At 42.0% G+C, this 19133-nt stretch overlaps 1 protein-coding gene across 4 annotated transcripts; it reads right to left on the minus strand.

The window, feature by feature from the left end:
- Positions 1–117: 117 nt before the first annotated feature.
- Positions 118–19132, minus strand: usp13 (ubiquitin specific peptidase 13). 4 transcript variants are annotated; one of them, XM_077015037.1, is made up of 21 exons: positions 18896–19132; positions 17439–17564; positions 15873–15933; positions 14665–14786; positions 12408–12550; positions 11868–12052; positions 11328–11422; positions 11032–11222; positions 10706–10777; positions 10467–10560; positions 9706–9828; positions 7812–7965; positions 7521–7695; positions 6998–7086; positions 6433–6555; positions 6187–6213; positions 5788–5931; positions 4175–4341; positions 2401–2593; positions 2119–2203; positions 118–1950 (listed from the first exon to the last, which is right to left on the minus strand). In XM_077015037.1, the coding sequence occupies exons 1-21, from the start codon at positions 19004–19006 to the stop codon at positions 1854–1856; spliced, it is 2577 nt and encodes an 858-aa protein (XP_076871152.1). In that variant the 5' UTR covers positions 19007–19132; the 3' UTR covers positions 118–1853. The 4 variants fall into 4 exon arrangements, with proteins under 4 accessions (XP_076871152.1, XP_076871151.1, XP_076871154.1 ...); XM_077015036.1 differs by having other exon boundaries at positions 9706–9831; positions 18896–19131; XM_077015039.1 differs by lacking the exon at positions 6187–6213 and having other exon boundaries at positions 9706–9831; positions 18896–19131.
- Between the last annotated feature and the right edge of the window lies 1 nt (position 19133).

Here is a 19133-nt window from a genome sequence, read left to right on the forward strand (position 1 = left end):
TATAGATCAATATTTGTTTTCCCTGTCAGTGCAATCAAGGCATCACACACAAGATTAATTTAATTTCCTCATATACTGCACGTGAAGGTCATTTCAAAATATGGAAAAGATGACAAATTAACAATAATGTGGTTTATTGAATAATTCAAACATGAATTGTGTTTGACTGGACAGACTGTTACTGTGACACTTCATGATGTGCCTTCATAATGATTTCTTCTCAGTATTATTTAGATAGGAAGATCCATTATAAAAGAAATGAGGGAAGAAGGTGTAAATGTGAATAATGACAGAGTTGGCACACATTTTAGCAAAAAGAAAAAAACTAAAAACCTTGCATCACTTGACATTCAGTACCTTGAAAAACATGATGAAACAGATAAATCATGAAAGATCAACTATACATTTAAAAACATCAAATGAATTTTGAATGAGTTTCTGAATTTTAGTGCATCGGCCAAGAACATCAGGGCGTTGTAGAAGGAGGTGGCGGATGGATCACCCTTCACACTTTAAAGAAAAAACAGCAGACAAGGAGGAAAACACAAACCTGAACAGCTTGTGACATGACTGATCCTGTAACGCTCAGGCCATCTGTCCGAGTGAGGAGGAACAGAGCAGAAGAGAGGAGAAGACCACCATATTATATATTTGGGGGAGAGAAGAGAAAGTGTGTACTGTTCTTCTGAGTCTTACTCTTACATGGGGAAGGGACCAGAAAAGGTAGCACACATCAGAGAGAGATTTGGTATTACTGAGCACCATAAAGAGTACATTCATTGTGCATGGCCTCATATGACCTGAAAAAGACTGATATCCGAGTCATGTATAAGACATCTGCATATGTTGTTAGAAATTCAGATCAACTTGTCACTGCATATTGCTTAGTCACTTGTTGCAAACAGTTTGGTAGTGCCTTTGTAATAAGAGTCAGGTGAGAAACTGTAGTGACTGTCCAGTCAGACAAACTGGAAGAGGTCAGAGAAAAGCACTTTACTATTGCACAACAAATTCGTTGGTACGTTTACCTCTCAAACAAGGACAGAGATTCAACCCTACACGTCTCTCTACAACTCCCATCGTGCTAATGCTTTTCAAGTTATGAAAAAAGTTTGTCTCAATTACTCAAAACATCAGGAACATATAAGGAGTGTTCCACCGGTTCATCCCTACCATGAAACAGACCGTTTGTGTTTAATTTGGATTTTTCGATCCTTGACCTTTCATCGTTGACACACTAGCCATTTGAAATGAGAGTACCATAATTCCACTCGTTTTTCCTCCCATGATGCACCCCAAGCTCCCAGGAACCCCAGTACCTTGACTGGTTTTCTTTCTTTGTGCATGTCTTAAAAAGGACACGGTGAGGTGTTCCAGTGCTCATCAGAAGAGTAAAGGCTACAGACTAAACTGCATTTACAGCAACGGTCAATGTTTTTTTTCCAGGGCTGGCAGTAGCAGAACATCCATTTCCAGGCACACATTTATATTTTTCAAAATAAAAGTACCTCTTTAAAAATACTGGCACAGTAACTCAAGGCATTGTAAGAAAAGAAAAAAAAACATTTTGTGAATATATTAGGACAATAATATGCATACTACAAAATTGCACACATCCCTCTGTACCTTTCATACAGAACATACATTACTCCTAACAAATCAACAATAAATGGACAAACAAATCACACAGGCCAAACACATTCATTGCCCTTTTCGACCATGCCTGCAGTGAGTGAGCCGTTGAGCTGGGGATCAAGAGGTCCTCTCTCCTGCCCCAGGATTTCAGCAGTCAATGACGTCCTCCTCCTCGAAGCCATGCAGGCTGTGCTGCTCTAAAGGTGGACAGTCCACCTCTAACAGCTGGACAGGCGTCGGTAGAAATACATGTAACCCAAGTCTTTTGGGGGTCTTTCCGATAAACATACTTTGTGATCGTTGTAAATCACCCATCTGCTCCAGGGAAACATCAAATCAAATCAAACATATGAGATGGTCAGATGAACTGACTTCACACACACCCTCTTTTGACTTTCATTTTTGAACTAAGCTTTTAAAGATCATATGAATTCAAACAAAAATATACCTGTATATCAAATTATGAAATAAATAAATACCCACCTTCCCTCTTTTTTGATATGGCATACATAGTGTCCAGACATTGTGGATGTTCCCATGTGACTTATGAAGGCAAAGAGTTCATAGCCTACAGTTAAATAAAAAGGGGTTAAAGTGTTAGCCGCCATAGCAGATGCACTGAGAATCACATGCAGACATTATGAGGTCACATCAATGCAGAGAGGATTTCTGCTTTTTGACAGGGTAACTATGTATGCAGCAGGGTTGATATGCATGTGTGTGTGTATGTGTGTGTGCACACGTGTGTGTGAAGAGGAGACTTACGTCCAGGGCCATCTCGGACCCGAGGGCTGGACAGCCCCTGGTCTGGAGACAGCGTGGAGTCACTGTGTGTATTGGTGTTGGAGAAGCTGATGTCACTGGGCTCACTGTCAATCATGTCAGACACGACCTCACTCTCCTCCTCGCTCTCTGGGTGAGTGAAGATCCAGTCCAGTGCCCTCTCCAAGTTATTATTCTGAAATCAAAAAAACAAGCCCAGGCCTTAAACAGTGAATTACACATGAAAACGCTCTCTTTACAAGGTCCCAATACATCGTAAACATGTTCAAGTATTTCAGCCATCTTTTCATAGCAATTCTACTGATGGACAAGACAGCAAATCATCCAAAATCCTTTGTCTCACACAGTATAAGCTATAAATATCCTCAGGCAACAAGCCAACATCCCTCTGAACAGGCCACAGCCACATTCATTCAGAGTCCCCAGTTCAGCTGCTGTCCTCATTACGCAGCCAAAAAGCCTTGTTCAGGGCCTTGGTGTGAAACAAGCACATGATTCACTGCAGATGCTAATGTTGCCTGACGTCCTCTCATTTTCTGGCCCAAAGTAGGCTGTCTATGTTCAACACCTCCTCCAGGGTGTTTATTGACCTGGCCCGCGACACCCCGCTGTGACACACTCCCCGCCCTCATCTCGCCCATCTACGCTTCACCGTGTTAGAGAAAACAAAAACCAAATCATCGTGTAGTCTGAAGCCAAAAGCCGAAATTAAAATGTTTGTCTCTGAAGTGAGAAGTGGAACACACAAACTTACAAATCACTTTGCACATGAATAAACAGCTCTTAAAATAAGATTACAGATGGCGTAATGGAGCTCATTCCAAACTTTTGTATTCCATTTACATGCGCACCATATTTAACAGTTACTCTCTTCGCACTCCTCTTTTCCACTTACATTACCATTTAAATCACAATAAATGCATCGTTTCTACTGAACAAAGCTATATCTTACAATATGATATGGAATTTGGCAAGGTCTCAAACACTGACTTATTGATCTATTATTGTGCAGATTATGTTTGTCATTATTCCTATAATCACCTATTCAAAGTAAGAAACAAAATTGGATTGACAATCCATTGTTTAAAAACACCACATGGATGACATTTTCTAGTACACTCAGCTTACTCTAATACAGGAGGTGCCAAGCATATTCAAATAACAATAATAACTGAATAAGTTAAATAAATTACTATAAGTAGAATACATTTGTAAAATAGGAAATATGAACTACATAATCTAAAAATAACACGAAAATGCACTGCATCAGGAGGACCAGAGGTTGAGCCAAACGACACCGCCTGGTCCGTCTGGTGGGCATCTCCCAGAAGCACTAATGACTTGTCTGGACATGCTTTCAGCCTGTGTAATTTGAGAATACGAGAGCCTAATTTAAGACTATCTAAAGAAACTTCAAGGGTGTCAAAATCAAAATGACCTTATGCATTTAAGCCAATGCATGCCTGAACATCACAAATAAAACTGTTTAGTTTTCATCTTCGTAATAGTTTCTATTCATCTAAACAGTAGCAGGTTATAACCCTCAACCAAAATGATAAACAAGACTTCACAAAATGTCCCATCTCATCAAAATTCTTCAGAGAAAATTTTGCAGCCTTTACTGTCATGTAGGCAGCCAGCCAGTGGAAATCATGGCTGCAGTCCACAAAGCCAATAGTCATGCTGACCACCACACAAAACAGCCCCCGGTGCAGAATACAGAGACGGGAGGATGGAGATCACTCAGGACACTCACCACGACTTTCAGGGCTCGGATGCTGTGGTGTCTGGGGAACCCCATGGAGGTGAGGATGGCCACGCTCTCCTCCGGGGGCTGGTTGTCCAGAGGGCCGGCCCTGGCCAGGCTGGAGCTGGGCGGGTCAGGCTCCATGTATGAAGGGATCGCGAGAGGTTCAGCAAAGTCTGCAGAAAACACGTACGGGTGATGCAAAAGCCATCTGTCAACCAGCTCCCTCCATCTGCCTCTGTGCACAGCAAAGACTGCTGTCGCATACAGAAACGGTGGATTATGCTACTATGTAGTGAGGACAGCAGTCTGGAGACTCTGGAGGCGATGTGCTCCTCATGTATCATACACATGAGTACACAAACAAGGAATGGGGCTTAAGAAATCCTAGAGAAGTGTACAACTGTAATTAAAGACATAGGGTGTACATAATTAAAACACACTGCAGGGTTTGACTACAACCTTGGAACATTAGAGACTGCAGTATAAGGGGACCGGAGGCATTATACCACTGTGTTCAACCAACACCAGATCAGTACACAGAGCAAGAGCTCTACAATTTGGAATGAGTACACGAAAGAAGCAGAGAGTTCCAGACTTAGAGGTCCAGCTGTCAGGGCGGGGCAGACGCGAGCCAGACGGGCGGGGGAGGGGAGGGGTGGGTCTAACAGGGTCACATTCTCTGCAGACTCTTCCAGATCGCAGACTTTGCTTATCTGGGGCAGGGGGAGCGCGTGCGGCAGGTGGACGGAGCTCGGCATGCAGGTTACATGGAGGTGTGAGGGCCACACCACACGCAGAGCTCTCGCCGACACGGATGGGAGTGGTGCTAAAAAAACATGCTGCCTGCTTCCTCTGGGAGGGTCATGCTCAGCATGTACACACACAGCCCACGCAACACTTGGGTTGTCAGTGATGTACAAGAACATTTTTAATAGGCTTTGTCTTTTCAAAAATTCCCTCTTAACATAGCAAACAAACTAGGATTCCTCTTCGTACAAGCTTTAGTAAAGTGGCTTTGTGCAATTGTTCATCAATGAAATTGATTGGATTTAAATTATTAGCCATGTCCAAAAGTAATGCCAAAAACCTCAACACCACATGTACAAAGTAAAATCACGGAAAAGTGGAAAACTCCTCTAATATTTACCGTGGAAAATTTTGCTCCAAATCCCCACAAAGAGTCACTTTTTATTGACTCCAACATTTTCACAATTAACGGGATATACACTGTACTACACTGGCTACCCATTAAAACATAGCCCCAAGTGTTACTTTATGTGATTCTAGAAAAGAACATACTCACAATAACATTTCTGTCCTTCCAACCCAAAGAGAGCCCTGCACACTTCCCAGCAACAGAATGCAACCCAACCTCAGCTGAAACGGCACCTTTGAGATGGTTGAGTAACTGAGACACCTTAAAATCTTAATCTATGGTACATCTTGCAAAAACACAAATTGGAAGTCCACCGGGTTTCTACAAATGCTAAACCAGGCAATCGCCTTGCAAATAAATTTGGCTCGTTTAGCTTTCCTTACTGATGACTCCAGCGCTTTACAGACAGCACACATGAGACATCTGCAGGAGGGGAGTCTCAGTCGAACAGCAGAAGTATTACCTGGCTCCTCCATGTGAGCAATGATCCAATTAAAGGCCATTTCAGCTCCCATGTTCCCGGTGTAGTACACCGCCTTTCGGCACGCCTCCAGGGGAAAGCCCATCTCCGCCAACTGCATCACGGAGGATTCGTCTATTTCTGGAGCTGAGGTACAAAAGAAACACTGCCTTACAGCCTCCATGTTTATTCTCTCATTGGGCCTCATTAAAGATAAAGTACCATGGGAATCTCAAGATTTATTTCTTAAGAAGCGTAACTGGGATTGCAAACTAACAACACAACTATTTCAAATAAAATGAGCATTGAACATTTCTGGAAAGTAAATAAATAAATAAACAATCCATTTCTTTTGTGATGGAATGTGCAAGCCACAAAAAAAAAAAAAAAACAGACACTTACATTCCAAAGAATTATTCATCGAGCTGTCTGGAAAAAACAAATAAAGCAGAAAAGAAAAGGCAGTGATCCTTCATGAAACACCAGACATTTAGGTAGAGCACACTGAAGTGCAGCGCTGTGCACTCACAACCAAGACGGTCAGGCTCAAGAGGACCAGGCTGCCTGCATTTGGTCTGGTTTCTAATCCAGTGGAGGTCAGCGCTTTTAATTCTGTAGATTCTAAATATATAAAGCTTGAATATTTACCTCTTGTGTCCTCAGGAATGACAATAGGAGGCATGAGGTCGGGAAGCTCCTCTTCTCCTGCTTGGAGCCCAATGGCCCGGAAGCGATTCAAGTCCAAAAAGTCGGGCACATCTACAGAAACATCTGGGCAGACAAAATACCAAAACAAATCTGGTGTGAAACACTTTGTGCAGAATTAAACAAACACTCTACTTTACTGTTACTGTTTACTGAATCACCAGACAAGCCATAGAGCCACAGTGCCCTCTGCAGGACAGAAGTGTAACTGCTAACAAGCACAAGCTAAGCGATTAAGTTTTGCAAACTGATCTTTTGGTCTTTTAAGCAAGTTGCATTGCTCAAGTACCTCTGCTACATGTGATGGGTCTGAATTGCACAAGACAACACATGATGGGCAGACACAGATGCCAACCATTAGGCAACAAAACATGAGGCAATAAAAACACTTCTCTGCTTCATGACAGCCAGATATATGTTTGTGTAAGTGTAGGTGAAAATAACTTTACTGCAGAATCAAACCAGATTCTGTATCCTGATTAACTTAAAAAAACATGAGTTTACACACCTAACTTCTTTGGGACCCAGTCTAATCCAAATGTGAATTTTTTGAGCTGCAGAACCAGATAGTCAGGGAAGGAAGCAAATCGAGATGTCCTAGAAAAAAGAGGAAGAAAAACACACACATTAAATTGTTAGGTAAGGCAATATGCTTAAATGAAAAAATCATTAACCACAATTAAGCTATAAAATAAAAAAAAATAATGGTTCTTCATACACTATAAAAAAGAATACCCAATAATATCCCTTAATGTTTGTTTCAATTATGCTACAGATATTAGCTACAGTTTTGTATAGTGAAAAACTGAACTGATGCCTACATGAACACCTCACAGTGACCAAGCCACCTCACTGTGAACGGCTTTTACCAGATCAGCATTCACCCACATTTTACCATTCTGCAGACCTGTTTAACCAAGCTCAGTGATCCCCGTCTCATTAACAAATCCTTTAAAAAGCACCGTCAGAGCACTGTTCTCTCAGCTCTGCAATCCAGACTTGGAAGAGCTTTATACCAGAACCTTGCTTACTTCACTCCAGCAGACTTGGCCTGTAGAGCAGGGCTCCAAAACTCTGGAACATTGTCTGGTTCGGCAAAAGCTTGTAGGCAGGCGGTGAAGGGGACGCGGGCCCTCACTGGCTCTGGCGGGGTCCGCATGTTCTCCTCAGCATCCTTGCGCTTAGCCTCGTACGCTATCAGCTCCTCTGCAATAACCACAAACGTCGATGCTCAGCAAGGTTGGAGAGAGAGGGATTCTGAGACAGAAGATGTATTGTTTGTATCAAACTGGCATGAGCGCCATGCTCTTCAATGGCATTACCTCTGTTGATGGCAGCCTCCATAGGTACAGGAAGCTGCATGAGGTAGTCCACTCTGTGAGAGTAGCGCACCTTCTGTGACTGGCAACACTGCACGCGCTCCTCTACGATGAAGCGAAACACGTCGCTGGGGTTCTCTGATCCAGCACTGTTCCTCTGAGGAAAAGTTATAATAAAGATGAGCTCTAGAGAAAATGGCAAACACACCCTCCATTTTATTAGGCACACCTGTTCAACTGCTCATTAATGCAAATATCTAAGAAGCCACTCACATGGCAACAACTCCATCTAGGTACTGTATGTGGACATGGTGAAGACAACAAACAGCATGAGCATTTGGAAGGGGCTTTAAGTGACTTTGTACATGGCTAGTCTGAGGATTTCAGAAATGGTTGATTTCACACACTACCATCTCTAAGGTTTACAGAGAATTATTCGAAAAAAAAAAAGATATCCAGTGAACAGCAATTCTCTGGGTGAAACTGCCTTGTTGATGGCAGAGGTCAGAGGAGACTGGCTGGACTGGTTTAAGCTGGTTGAAGGCAACAGTAACTCACATAACCACCTGTTACAACTGAGGTATGCAGAACAGCATCTCAGAATGCAACATGCTGAACCTTGCAGCACATGGGCTCCAGAAGCAGAATATCACAGGTGGCTGTCCCGTCCGCTAAGAACAGGGAAATGAGGCTACAATTCAGACAGGTTGAATTGGTGTAACAGTGGTGGTGATGTAATGGTGGTGGTGTTATAGTGTGGGCCCCTTAATACCAACTGAGCATCGATTGTTTAAAAACACCACAGCTATCCCTTTATGTGCCATCTTCTCGTGGCTCCTTCCAGCAGAATAACACGATATGTCACAAAGCTCAAATCATCTCAAATCAGCTGTACTCAAATGGCCTCCACAGTCACCAGACCTCAGTGCAGTAGATCACCTCTGAGGGATGACGGAACAGAAGATTTGTATAATGGATGTGCATCTGACAAATCTGCAGTAACTGTGTGATGCTGTGATCATGAAGGCAAAAGGCAGATCCAACCCCGTACTAGCAAGGTGTATCTAATGTGGCAGGCGAGTGTGTGTGTGTCGTACACACGGCTTCATGATCATGACGTCTGTTCAGATCCTGATTAAAAGTTCACCAAGGACGTCTTGTAAGGAGGTCCACTGCAGGCTCTATTCTGAGACTTTACAGAAATACACCACTTGTGTTTTGGCCCCAACATCAGTCCAACAGCATCCAAGACTCCGCAAATAAACCAGGCCACGGTGCTCAGGGCTGGACCTCCCCCCCAATACTCAGCTCTGTCTTGACCTTGTCAGGAATTATTACATGCATTGGATCCCCAAAACCAAATGCACCCAAGCAGGTTATGCATATATGAGCATATGAACATATATAGCTATTATATATTCTTATATTAAAATCCTGAGTTTAATATAAAATGTGTAATGCTGTAACATACATTTGTTATATTTGTTACAGCAATACACATAAATTGGCTGATGTTTTGTGATCAACAAATATATTTGTTGAGGTGTCTTGGAGGTTTTTTGGGCCATTCATTCTGGGCATAGGTCATGTAGGCAAGGTAAATAGGAAGCACTGTGTGACTTGTGTTAACTGATAGGGGGTTCTAATTTTAACTTGGTTGAGAAAGTCACTTCAGAGCACAAGTGCATGTCTGGAAACACCGGGAGAGGGAAGTGCCTTCTGAAACCACAGTCGAGCGACAGAAAGAGTCAAAGAGTTTTCATATGCCAGAAAACCGTTCAGACGACCGAATGGTTTGTCTCGAGTGGTTCATCTTAAAAAACGGGATATAACTGGTCATTGTTTACTTGAAAATAGCTACTAATCAAAGAATGCACACAATTGGGAAAGTACATACCTCTACCATGTTGATAAAGTGCAAGAAAAATTCTTGGACGTCCTGCTGTCTGTTGGAGGAGAATTCTGGGTGACCCTTGCTGACCAGAGCCTTGAACATCCTGGGAGAAATTCCTTTGTGCTGCTGCTATAAAGGAAACAGGTGCTCAGCCATCAGTTACCTGCACAACAGCTTTTCTACTTGGTCTTCTGGCATACATTTGAGAGGAAGCCAATTAAAAGTAAAACGACATTTGAACAAGGACCGTCCACTACAGAAGCACAAAGCCACATAACACAGGCGCAAACTGCTGAGTTTCCACACACACAAAAACTCAGAATAAATACATAATTAAATAATCCAAATAAAGCAATTAAACTATTTTACCACACACTACCCATTGTAAGCAATGGAAGGTAAATCTATCAAATACACAGAGAAACATGTGGTACTAATTTACACCAACTCAAGCAACATAGAGTTGTAATCTGTATGCTGGTTAGTCATTTGTGGTTCAACATCTTGAACATTTCAGAAGATTTTAAATATTCAAATGCCATAAAGCTAGCATTTATCATCACTGTTCCATTTCTGCCCATCAGTAAAAATCATCATGCTGATCATTAATCTGACACACAAGTCTGAATTTACATAGCATGTGAATGCATAGTACTTGGTTAAATACATTACGTAAACTAGAGGTAAAGCTACAGAATCACTCTGTGCGTAGGTCTAATTAAGTTTTTAGCTACATTCTGTCGGATTCTCTGTAAGTCAAATACCTTGTATTCTTCTTTCATCACCTGTTCAATGAGTTCTGATTTGATTGGAGGTTTGGAGTACAGGCCTGAAAGAAGAGCGTGACCCAGTTTTGCCCTAGTGAACATAGACACAAACCACTCACTCAACATATCACAGTCAACTGTACTGCACAGAAGCATTGCAGTCATGTTTATCCTTGGGCCAGAACTATAAATGCAGGTAATAGTCATTAACTACTAGTTCCTTTTTTATTGCTTACATCTGTGTACTGAAGTCTTGGGTGGGATCAAGCGGTGAATAGTCAAATATTCTCTGCAGATTCCCCACATACCTAGAAATAAATGGCAAAACAAAAGTAATTTTACATTCCAAAATAAAAAGATATTATACAAAGACATTTGATGCTGCTTCTTAATTAACATTATGAAAAGCTCTAAATATCAAACATATCTTGTTGTACTTGTGTCTAATTCGTAAGTACACAAGCAGAAAGGACAGGATGAGTCCAGACAGGATGAGTCTAGCCAGACGAACCAGACAGAGACTGACGGTCCAGACAGAAGAGGAGTAGAAAAAGGCTCTTACGCTCGCTGGAATTCTGCGATGCTGAAGACGACTTGCATAGTGGTGCTGAGGTAGCAGCTGTTGCCCAGGTTACGGATGCCTGTGTACCCCGACCCATAGACTGCCTTCAGCTTTAGACCTGACTCCTGGATCACCTCCCACTCACTGGCACGGGCCTGTATGAGGTTATCCGTGTGGTTGCCGTTCTCCGTCTGTGGGACACGGCCAATCGGTCACTCATATTCGATACGGAAAAGTTGCGCGCGTCACAAAGTAGTCAGCACTTGAAAGAAAGGCCAAAGAGAGAGGCAACGCACCCTGTGCATCTTCAGCATGTCTATTCCAAAGTGGGACAGGTGTTCTGCTATGTAGGGGTCAAGTACCGCCTCTTCTTCATCAAAAGAATAAACATCTGTAAAAGATGAAAAGCAAACAAAGCTTTAAAGTTCCTACGAATGACCAGCCAAATCAATGTCTTCTGCAGTTCTCCCACGTTTATAATCACGTCACCTGTAGTTCTGTACAATAACAACTCACACACATGTATATTCATGTGACCCGCAGTTCTGTACAATAACGACTCACACACGTTTATATTCACGTGACCCGCAGTTCTGTACAATAACAACTCACACACGTTTATATTCACGTGACCTGCAGTCCTGTACAGTAATGACTCACATACGTTTATATTCACGTGACCCACAGTTCTGTACAATAACGACTCACACACGTTTATATTCACGTGACCCTCAGTTCTATACAATAACGACTCACACATGTTTATTTCCACATGACCTGCTGTTCTGTACAATAATGACTGATTTCACATGGTGCACTTGCTCTGAGGTACTGACCTGCTCCATCTGGGGTGATGGTGTCCAGTTTGACAGCCAGAGGGAAGCTGGTTTCTCTGTAGTGCTCGAGGGCATGGCCGTTCCCTCCGCTTCCATCAAAGAACCATTTCCCACAGAGGACAGTGCCATCTGTCAGGTTCAGCCATAGGTTCTCCCTCATCTCACACTTGACACACTTCCAGCCACTGCACGCACAGAGCAAACACAACAGAGATGTTTATGAAGGGGAGAAGTCTCAGATCTCAGAAAAGGATATATATAGTATGTCAGCGGAATTTTTTTTTGCCCCAGGTCAAACTGTCCATAAATCCTAACAATGGGCAAAAGCTATCCCAGACATGGATCTTTACTGTCAAAAAACAGCACTATGAAGGGTTTTATGGGATTTCCCAGTTCATAAGCCCTAAAGGAAATGTGAATATTAGCAAAGCTGGCAGCAAGATAGCATATCAGCTTGTAGGGGGTTTTTGAGCCTAGTCAACCACTACCATCAGAGTGCCAACTGGAATTCATCTGATACCGGACCCCCATGTGACTAACCTGGGGGGAATCCGAACCCCACTGTCATGCTGTCTGAGACTTCTAGCATGTTTGGACACCTGTAGCTCCTCCTCCCAGGAATCCGCCTCTTGCTTTTTGTACGCAGATCCAGCGTTAAGTACAGCATCACAAGCTATAGTCACCTGAATAGGACAGGGAACATGTAAATATGACCAACACCACACAGGAGATTATACGATTGGCAGTATATGGCACCTACTATATGGCACCTACTAAACACTGAAGCCATGCCTGAATTCTTAACAGCCAAGTTAAAGAACAAAGGGAAGTATGTCATGCTGTTAAAGAACAACCCAGGCTATAAAGTATCATTCTGTTTCATGCACATATAACCTCTTCACACCTGATATTAACATGCAAACTGTATGTGCATATTGACAAGAAATTACACGTGAAAGTCAAGTTCACATACACATTAAGCATTTCCTTCTGCAAAGTGTTCACATCATCTGATTGAGGTAAGCAACACGATCTGCCCAGCATTAGTGTATTCAGTGAGAAATGCGTTCAGTGCTTCTCATGACGATGAATCCTTGACAAGCACTAAAGAAGGGTGTGTCTGCGTAACGGGAGGAGCCAGTGAGAGCTCGACAGCAGCATGTGTGCAGGTGTTTTTAAAGCCAGGTGCAGCTGCACTCAGTAGAACATTCTAGTGGTCATCAGAATATTGCATGTACAGAGAGCATTTCAGTTCATTGTCACTTTTACATTACTTATCCCAGGAGCTGCCATGCACAAAGGTTGAACATGTCACTTCTATAGAGGCCTTCTCTATCATTACCATCTGCCATTTATAAATACACCCAACAACCAATAACAGGGCTTAAATAAGCAAAACGTGACTAGGTGACAACCTCTAGATACAATAACACTTCTAAAACAACCTTCCTAAAATGATACAAATTCTCAAATTTCTAGCACTCAAAACATTTACCCTTGATTATTGTTCCCACCTGTGTCTTGAGTTCATGCTTGTTCACTGTGTTTATTCGCCATGGTGTCTAATCTCCAGTGTCGGTCATTGTAGCTATCATGATCTTTAAGTTTTTATGCCTTCTTAGTTTTCGCTGCCATCCTAATACTTCCGTTATCGTTTATGTTTGCTTGCTCGTTCCGTGTAACCCGTGTCATCTTGTTTAAGGCTGTTTCTTTTGACTATTTTCGTTAACCTGCAGTTTAGTTCTAGAGTTCTTTTGTGATGAAATCTAGATGAACTTTTGTGATGTTCCCTGGCAATGTATTACCTTATGGTGTTTAGTTCTTCCCTCCTTTGTCTGTTCCCCATTCTTAGTGTATCTGTAGCCATATGAGTTAGTCAGCTCCGGTCTCTTGTATGTTCTTCCGTGCCTGTCTTTCTTCATTGAGTTTGGTTATTTAGTTGTCTCAATAAACCTCATTCCTGCACGTGCGACCCACCTGCCTAGTCCGAACGTTACAGTGGCCACATTTAGTGTCAGTGTACACAATAACGATGTAAATCAGTGTTTCTCCCTGTACCCGGTCCACAGTGTACCATAGAGTGGGGGAAAGAAGAGGACATTTGAATTATTTAAGATAACTGACCAAAGTTTATGGTGAAAATGTATTAGGCTAATATGCCATCCATATACCGGCTGCCACATGCTGCCACATGGCTCCAAAATTGTCAAAAAAAAATCCTTATTCAATATGAACAAACCATATGAGTCACTGAAGTACCATGAATGTATTTTTTAAGAGAAACCTGAACTGTTACAAATATAATGACATAATAGGGTGAAATAACTTGTATGTAAGCACAAGTTAATAACACACAAACAACACAAATATAAATAATGACTGCAAGGCAAACAGTTTTGACCCAAAGCTCTACAGTCTTCAGTTTTACCTTAACTGAGGTGAAAAGATTTTCTCTTGCTACCATTCGCTGTTCCTTTAATTCAGCAGTCATGATGAAATTTCAGACCGATTATCAAATGTCTGAAGGACAGTGGTAAACATTTGGTGAATAATGTCCTCATCCCCATGTGTGGTTGTCACCTGATCCAGATCAAAGAAGCTAACTAGCTAAGTATCTGACTATGACTGACAAAAAAAAGGTCATGGAAATCCCCCCCCCCCTTCTTCCCCAAGCCAACTTCAGTCAAGATGCTGATACTAGAGAGCTTTGGGCTGTAGTGGAGGTCAGTGTTTTCTGTAATCTCACATCAGGCCTTTGGCATGCAGAGCAGAGAGAGGCATGCACACTCTCACTAACCAGTGCAGGCAACTCCTCAATATTGGGTAAAGGGATCTCATAGTGGTCTGGGAATATGACAAGCTTGGCTTCGTCTTCATACTCATAATCATCGCCGTTAAAATCACGGTTAAGTTCTAAATCTTCAAAAAGGAAAATATGACACATGATCAGATAGATATTTGACAGTATCATTGTCTTGGGATATGTCCATGTGTTGTGGGGGATGGATATCAAGCTCTAACTACAAATATCATAATATTATTTTTTTTTTAATCAAAATTAAATAAGAACAAATTTTGAAAGATTTGATGAACACACCCCAATATCAGTCCCAATGTACCTTAAAGCGTAATTTACATCTGGAAAGTAGACCACAGAATTTTGACTTCCAAGTTGAAAATTCATGAGCAGCACGTGTAAGTTGCTCAGCAACTCATTATCACCACGAGCTCGATCGACGCAGTGACGTCTGTTGCCACGCTCTTCCCAGACTGCTAAGGATGTACAACAATGCTGGACTGGGACCTGGCCATGACCACATGGGGAGAGAGTCTGCCCTGTTTAGTTTGGGTTTCATTTTCTGGTCTCTCTCTGAGCTATGGGGGGATTAGGTGATTAGGTCACTATGCTGGTTTAGAGCAGCCCCACCAACAAAACAGTGCCCTACAGCCCATGCCCACAGCGCCATGGCAGAGAACAACCGCAACACTATATGCATGTTCGTACAACTGAAAAAGGTCACAGAGCCCTGTACGCAAAAAAAGAAACAGAAACGAAAAACCAGAAAAGGTCTGACAGTCAAAATGTACCTCAGCTGACTGCAGTTCACCCGTGTTTATCAGTTAAACCACCATTACAATAAACCTCAGCTCATCCCCACAGCCTACGTCAGCCAACCAATGGCAGAAGTGGAGGAGCCATGAGGGTTGATAGGGCACAGCAGCTGATGGGAGGGCACTGACAGGGCCGAGGGTCCACTGTAAACCAACCCTCCTTACTGGTGCATCAGGCCAGAGGAAGCATGTGGCACTTTAGATTTAGAACAGTTACTAACTGCATGAACAAATAAATGAACTATATTTAGTCCTAACTGTGAAGAACTGAAATTTCTGAACATGTGGAAAACTACATCTTGAGGGACAAAACAGTGACTTTGTCCCCATAATTGAGCTCTGAGGCATGACTGTGATTGGCTCTCTTTTGCATCTCCTCTACAGTAATCTTACCTAAAAATACTTTTCCGTTCCGTCTCCTTGGCATGGCACCTCCAGCAGCACCTGTGGCTTTCTGTGGCAAACAGCAACATTATTTATGATCCCCAAACCACAACAGCTGTCATAAACTGCTCTCCTTAACATCTCCCAGCCATAGAAAAAACATGTAAGTAAAAAAGAGAAAAAAAAATATTTTGCAAAATGTTGGCAAGCCCATCATGGGACTGATAATTTCAAAGATTTCTGTTTGGAATACATGGTAAGTTAACTGAAACAAAGGCAGAGCTTGATCAAACTATATAAGAGGGCTCCTCATTAAATGTTCTGTGGTTGGAATAACGAAAGAGTCGAAATGCTGACATGCTTGCCGATTGAGCAGACAGAGGAGCTATGTGAATGCAGCTAGCTGTTTCTGAACTGATTGTGGATATAACATCACTAACCAGCACCTACCCTGACACCATGAGGTCAAGAAATGAAGGTTGTAGGAAGTGTCCATAAATGTAAATGGTTTACATTTATGTTTTGTCTCATTTTGTTACATTCTAAGTATATTTAAATAATGATAATATTAAACACTTTTGGGCCACATTGAAGACTTTCAATGCCCCTACAACATACTAATGACATGATAACAGAATCTTAGCATCTTGTATGGGAACATACGTTGTGACACAGATTAACAGCATCTAGGTTTCAGCTAGTTGTTGGGCGGGTTAATTTTTTGACAAACATAAAAATGTGTGCAATCAAGCCACAAAATTTATTTAGCACTGAATATGTAGAGAACTTAACACTGCTGTCATTTACTATCTTATGTAACTGACTATGGCTCTGACAGTACAACCATTGGTCTGGTTAATAATGCACAGAAAAAACAAGAGCAAGGTACCTAGAAAACCAGTGGAGGCAGGTTGTGAAATAACGTAACATAATTCTCTTGTTTTGCTTTTTTTTTAGTCTTCACACTTTATAAGGCAACCATTCTGAAGCCAACGGGAACGCAGGCCAAAGCATCACACTGCTGCCCATTGTTTATTTGTCTGTTGTTGTCAACACAAACACACACACTATATAAAAGCACACTACATCACCTCCATGAACATGTCATGAACCTGAAAACCACATGTTCTTTTTGCCAGAAATTATTTTTAGCAGACACCAGTATCTTTAGCTAGAGTAGAAATCTCTATTGATAACACAGGGATTGTATGAGGCTTATGGCTCAGAAAGATCACACTGTTAAATAGTAGTCCGTCATCTTGTTGTTGTGTATGAGCCAAAACACACTGTAATAATTTAACTTGCACCAACAACTACAAGTGCAATGTGTAGTAAGAATGCCTACTGACACGTAAAAAAATAATTACTACATTGTTTTAGTTTTTTTGATAGGCCATGTTTTGTCCGTTCCCTTATTTGGTCACATAGTCAGGGAGACCGTGTGAGCACAAAGATGGTCCGACACCATCAGAACACCATTTTGTCTTATCTTTTTCTAAGACTTTGCTTTCGTGTTCAGTTGTTTAGAAGCTAGAAGCGTCTGGAATGCCTGGGGTCCCCCACCGAGCCCCTTACCTCCTTAACATGACGTTTTAAATGCATGTACACGCTCTGTCCAGTTTTACGGTAGTGTCTCTCCACGTGCTCTCTTCCGAAGCCCAGGAATGTGTTCATACACACATACAGCCCACCGTCACACTCCTGTCGGGAGAAAGAGGCACACACTCAGGACTGCAAGACTATGCTAATTGTTACCTGTATTATTGTAATGTGGCAAGCAAGACAAAAACCAAACTAATTTCAAACCCCTGAACAAAAACAATAGTCATCACTCTATGACTCCCTATGTTTTAATATTGACATTTAAAACAATAGAGAACTGTTTAATGTCTATGTCAATGTCAATTTTATACTAGTCTGCTTTTAGGCTACAAAATGAAGTTATGTAGTGGTTTCATGATCAACTTGTGTGCTTTTAAAGATGAAAAGCAATAAAAGTGAATACATAAAAAAATAAGTGGTAATGTAAATAGCCCTAAACATATAAATATTCAGTCACTGTGTGGCTGCAATTCGGTTTAATAATCGTGTGCCTTTGTCATTAGAAAACACCTTGGATTGTTGATTGTTTCCTAACATAAAAATTACAATGTTCACATATTGCTTCGGGCCCCGCTAGCACCCAGACCCAAACCTTGCGTGTAGACTTCAAAACAAGACAAAACATACAACCCATGTAGGAATCCCAGCTCGCCAATAGGACGAGGGGCCAGACTCTCGGAAAAACCTCTCAATAGATGGTGGTGACACAGGAGCTTCAACGGCGATGGGGTTAAAAATAGTCTGACATGACGAACTCCAAACAGCTGAGTCACCTTTAAAATTGCTAAGGGACAGACCCATAGCATTAAACCAACATATTCCAAAAGTTGTAAAGAAATTGCATTTGCTTATCAGTTTTCCAATTTACGATAGATATTTGGGATCACATCAATGTGGTCGACCGACAAGTCTCGATGACCTGAAATCTTTTTATAGTTAGGTCACAGGCAATATGATCCATTGTCAGATTAGCAGTGTGATCTGCCTAATTGTTTTTGATAACTTTGTCAGCTTCCAGTACAAACATGCATGCAAGGAGACGCGCTGAGATTTTGTTTTGAGACACTGTGCCATTTAGCTAGGAAACAAATATTCCTGGTTGAGCAGCTATCGCGAGGAGAATCAGGGGCAAGGCAAATTCCAACTTTAACTGGGCAGCTTTCTAGGTTGTTTTTGTGTCGCCATCTGATTGACGATCCACCTCATCGCTTTGAACAAAGGACAGCCTTCCTAGGATGTAAACATCAGTCTTTTATTTAATAATTTCCCTACGCTGTCGTACAAGTTCAGGCGAATGGTGGTCCTGGGATCCCCAGATCTCACCATCAACTACGCAGCCTTTCACGTGTCAAGGAAAGCTACATGTGGTAGGGTGCACCATCAAGGCATCTGAACATTCATGCATCAGAAATATTTGACATGTTACTCACTGGAGAATCGTAGGAAAAAGCACATTCACTCTTGTAAACCCTGTCTCCTGATCGCGGAACTCTTATAGTTGGCATGTACGGGACCAGTAGCTCTCCCAGATCTGTAGCCATCTTTGCATTCCTGCTGCCCGCACCACTATAGCGCCAGTGTCACAGGAGCAGACTGTCAATGAGGAGAAGGGATGGTGGTATTTTTAAATCATACAGACCCGACGTTCCCTACGATCACTGGGATGTG

This window comes from Brachyhypopomus gauderio, chromosome 8 (assembly GCF_052324685.1).
Source record: "Brachyhypopomus gauderio isolate BG-103 chromosome 8, BGAUD_0.2, whole genome shotgun sequence".
NCBI lineage: Eukaryota > Metazoa > Chordata > Actinopteri > Gymnotiformes > Hypopomidae > Brachyhypopomus > Brachyhypopomus gauderio.

Coding starts and splice junctions, on each gene's coding strand:
- usp13 (XM_077015036.1), bottom strand. CDS start 19,006: ATGGCTACAGATCTGGGAGAGCTACTGGTCCCGTACATGCCAACTATA. Junction 17,565..18,895: donor CTTTTTCCTACGATTCTCCA/GTGAGTAACATG, acceptor TTCTCCCGACAG/GAGTGTGACGGTGGGCTGTA. Junction 14,787..15,872: donor GAACGGAAAAGTATTTTTAG/GTAAGATTACTG, acceptor TCCTTTTTGAAG/ATTTAGAACTTAACCGTGAT.